General features: G+C 43.6%; 1 protein-coding gene across 1 annotated transcript in view; it reads left to right on the top strand.

Moving 5' to 3' along the window:
* Positions 1-950, top strand: part of PHOX2B (paired-like homeobox 2b) — a 3,751-nt gene extending 2,801 nt beyond the window's left edge. The window contains exon 4 of the mRNA XM_004681486.1: positions 892-950. Coding sequence (XP_004681543.1) covers positions 892-950 — 59 coding nt within the window. The remainder of the gene's footprint in view (positions 1-891) is intronic.
* The last annotated feature ends 3,328 nt before the right edge of the window (positions 951-4,278 follow it).

Consider the following 4,278-nt stretch of genomic DNA (forward strand, 5'->3'; position numbering starts at 1 on the left):
TGAGAGCCTAAACTAATCGCGATAAGAATAAAGAGAAAATGGCGTCGCCCCATTTCAACCCCACTGTTATCCCCACCCTGAACCCCCAGACGAAACAAAACAAAAAAACTTCCCTGGCTTCGCACCTGCCTCAGGGCCGCGTAGACCGGCCAGGGCCCCGCCTGCTGACTGCAAGGAGCGAGCAGCGCGGCCGGCCCGGACTCGGGGACATTCTCAGGGGGCTGCGTCTGCGTGTCGGTGTATGTCTGTCTCGGGGGGGAAAAGTGTCTGTGGCCCGGGCAGGGGACAGGGAGAGATACGGGGGGAGGGCACTACGACTCAATGACTTGCTTAGAAAAAGAGAAAAATACATCCTCTTCACGACCCCCCCCCCATTAGAAAAGCAGCAACCACGGAAAAGTACACACACACTCAAAAAACAAACAACTCAAAGGCTTTCAGATCCATAAAAGTATAGCATCTGGCACGGTGGCGGGCGCTCTTTGTGAACCCCTAAATTCTCTCCCTCCTGACAGCACAGACTCTTTGGGGGCTCCACCTCAGGGGAGAGTAGGGACGCTTTCCAGCCCTCTTGCTCCTCGCATTCTCGGGTTTGGGCCTCTCTGCGGCAGGCAGCGACGACTCGCGCAGACTGTCTCCATGGCCAAGGTGACTTCCTGGAACCCGCTTGTCTGTCCCACCTTGCCGAACACCATCTCGCCATTAGCGCATCTGTACCCCACACAGTTGCAAAGCCCAACCCCGAATTTTTGCCGTCATTTGGCCCTGAAAGATGCCCTGTACATGAGATGCCTTTTCACACGCAAACTCTGCAAACTGTGTCTCCTATTTTGCAACTCTTCCCTTTTTTTCTCTGCCGTTACTCCCACTGGCATTTTCTTCTTCCACCAGCTTTTACTGAACTTTTTGGCACTGCTCTGGATTGGAGTCAGCTGCAGTCTACCAACTGACTGCAGAGAAACCCAGCAGGGGATAGGCACGCACAAGTTTGCAGAAGTGTCTGCTTTGCATTTCTGTTTGATCTGAAATGGACTCACATCCTGTACGGTGGATGGACTGTATATTGATGATTCCATTCTTTGCGCAGTTTAGACATCTCTGTTGGATTTTATTTTATTTTACTTTAAAAGGCACAAACTATAGATATTAGTTGAATGTTGAGGCTTTAACTTTTTCGGTGTCTTTCTACAACTGTGTTCTGTGACTCAATTGTATCGTGTTAATATCAGTACAGACCGTCTCCTCTATGTGACCGTATAATGTTTTTCTCTTCTTGTAGTCTCTATGGCGTGTCTTTATGGAGTAATAAGGTTCTCACGGGTTCAATTCCTTTGTGTTTAGAAAGACCACGGTTCAGACAATGGTATATATTTTTGTTATCAGGTGCATGTCTGTCTGATTTCTTTTTTTCTTCTTGTTGGACTATGTTTGTGAACATAAACGTCCTAAGTTAAGTTTCAGATTTTCGAATTTATTTATATGTGTTATAATGAATGCTTCTATTTAAAAGGGAAATATTTCTACATGTGCATATAGTTTTCCAAGAGTGTATCATTAACTTGATTGTTGATAATAAAAACAAAAAGCAAGTCTAGCAATTGAAATCTTGTGACTTTTTCTTGATTCGTTTTTGTTTTTACTTTTTAATTTACAAAGTGAAATGGGAGAACAGAGGAAATTGTGCAAGATAGCTAGCAGCTGCCAGCAGCTTGGAAAGGTAGCTGGGTCGGGAAGCTAAATCCATTCAGCTGGTAGACAATCTGGTACTGGGGATACAGGCAGGATCTCCAGGCGTGGATAAAAATGTACAGATCTGTGCTCAGATTGCAGCTCCCCATCCCTGTGGTATTGAAGACAGGATCAAATATCCGACTTTGAGTACTCTGAAGTGAGGATTCTGCATTCAGGCGCTTTCAGGACCCGTGGCTTCCGGCTTGGTCTTTGAGGTCCAGCCTCACTAAGCCCGGCAGATCTGGAACCCAGGGATGCTGGAAAGTCTTGGGTTGGCCAGATGGATGAAGGTGGCAATGGACCCAGTAGCTGCAACATTGGCTTGTTGAGAGAAATACTATCAACAGCAACTGGAGTTGGGGAGCATCTGTATTATTAGATTGTGCTTTCTGCGCATTATCTCATTTACCCTCCTGAGACAGTATCGCCAAGAAGTTTCAATTCCTATGACCGATTGGGTTGAACAGATGAAGAAACTGAGGCAACAGAGAGACTAACTTGTTCAAAATCCTATATGTGTGAGTAATGTGAGCCTTTGAACACAAGGAGTCTGGTGCCAGAGCTTTCACTTAACTACACCAGTAATTCTCAAAGTGTGGTTTTCCAGATCATCTGCAATATCAGCATCAGGATGGAACTTGTTAGACGCACAAATTTTTAGACCTGCATCCCAGATCTGCCAGATCTACTGAGCCAGAAACTCTGGGAGTCAGAGGCAGCAATCGGTGTTTTAACACTGAACCACAGTATGAGAAACCAAGCAGGAAGGTTCCAGAATCGGGAACAGGTGCATGTGTGGCTGGAAGGAGGAGGACCACCCTCAGTGATCCATTTTGGAAGGAAGAAATCACCACAGCTTGAAGATGAACTCCTGCCTCTTCCTTTGAGTGCTTGTCTGGGCCACCTTCAGTAGAAAGCTGTGAGGACCTCTGTGCTTCCCTAATTGGTCTTTAGACAGAGATGAGTCCGCTCCCCTCACTGGAAGTGAGGCTACTGGCTTCCTTCTCTGCTCTGAGAATAAGCAGCTGATCTGATTTGACTTTTCAAGACTTCTCACCTTACACATCCAAATATGGCTTGCATCAGATCAGACAACTTTCATTCAAAAATTTCACTTTTGGATCGTATCTAACAGTTTTTATAAAGGGCTTTTAAATCTTATTTTTAACACCCCATCTTTAAATGCTCCTCATTAAATCCTCCAAAACAACATTTTATATAAAGAACATTAATTGTGCTGGTCCAAAATGCCATTAATTGCCAGATCCTTAGACCAGTCTTTGGTTGTAAATATAACTTAGCAAGCCTGAGAGCAAAAGTAAGGTCAGGAAGTTATTGACAAAAAGAATGTTCAAAGCCCAACTAATCCAGCCCTAGACTTGGCAGGATGAAAATGAATTTCCCTTATGCATTGAATTCTTCAGGAAAATTTCTGTGAGCTAAAGGCAGGTTAGTGGTACAAGCATTTTGGAGAAGACTGGACAAGGTCAGAGAAAGAAAATAAGTGAAAAGAAGAGAAAAAAAAATAACCAAAGAGGTTTTAGAACCCAGTGAAGACCCTAGAAATTTTTTCAGATATGAGTAAACTGGAGCAGGATCCAGATTCCCTTTTCCTGGTCTTGACCTGCTTTGAGTAACCTATGTCTAGGACAAGGAAAATTCTGAGGATTGGTGAGGAAAATATCCTTCCTAACCTGGTGCTACCCAGCTTCCTGGAAGAAGACTGCACTTGTTGAATGTCAACTTTTTAATTTGGGTCACCTCTGTCTCTCTTACTGATCAAAGAAGCAAATGACTGGGAAGCAAGTTTAGAATCAAATACAAGATAATGCCCCCATGTCATGACAGAGCCTAGTGGTAAGACACTGTGTCTCTCTGTGTCATTTCCTTGGAGCCCAGTACAGTGTGAACAAGCTCACTTTCACTTTTCCTCTCCTAAGGAATTTGCATTTTGGCTCATCAAGGCATCCTTTTTCCTGGCAACTCCGGGACTACATGTGACTTCACAAAAACTGTATGAACCATTGCCAGAAGCCACCTCTAAGCCAAGTCTCTCTCAAGAGGGCTGATTATGGTGAATTAGAGAGTGGCTTCAGAGGGGAGCTGAATACCCAGAAAATAGCCATGCTTCTCTATGGCCATCTCATATCCTTAAGAAGATATCATGGGGTTATATAGAAATGATCCTGAATTCAGGAAAAGGATCTGTGTGGCCTTGGACCACACATAACTTATCTCTTCAACTTGAATCATCAATGGTAGATGTGAGTAATAATACAAACATGTAAGAATGGTGGGGAATTAAATAAGATGCAAGTATATGACAAAGTTTTCAGTGAATGTCTGTCTATTACTATTATTAGTTATTATTCTCCTACATTCTCTCTTGATTCCCTACTTAGATCTCAGGATATTAAATAGTCCTCAGTTTTCACTTAAGTCAATGGTCCAGGAATATGGAATGTGAGAGAATATCAAAGATTAGATTTGGAGAACTTTGCTGAGGGTAACAGCCTACAATCAAGGCCTGACAAGTAACAACTACTA

Source organism: Condylura cristata, unplaced genomic scaffold, assembly GCF_000260355.1.
Source record: "Condylura cristata isolate star-nosed mole 26May11 unplaced genomic scaffold, ConCri1.0 scaffold00012, whole genome shotgun sequence".
Classification (NCBI taxonomy): Eukaryota; Metazoa; Chordata; class Mammalia; order Eulipotyphla; family Talpidae; genus Condylura; species Condylura cristata.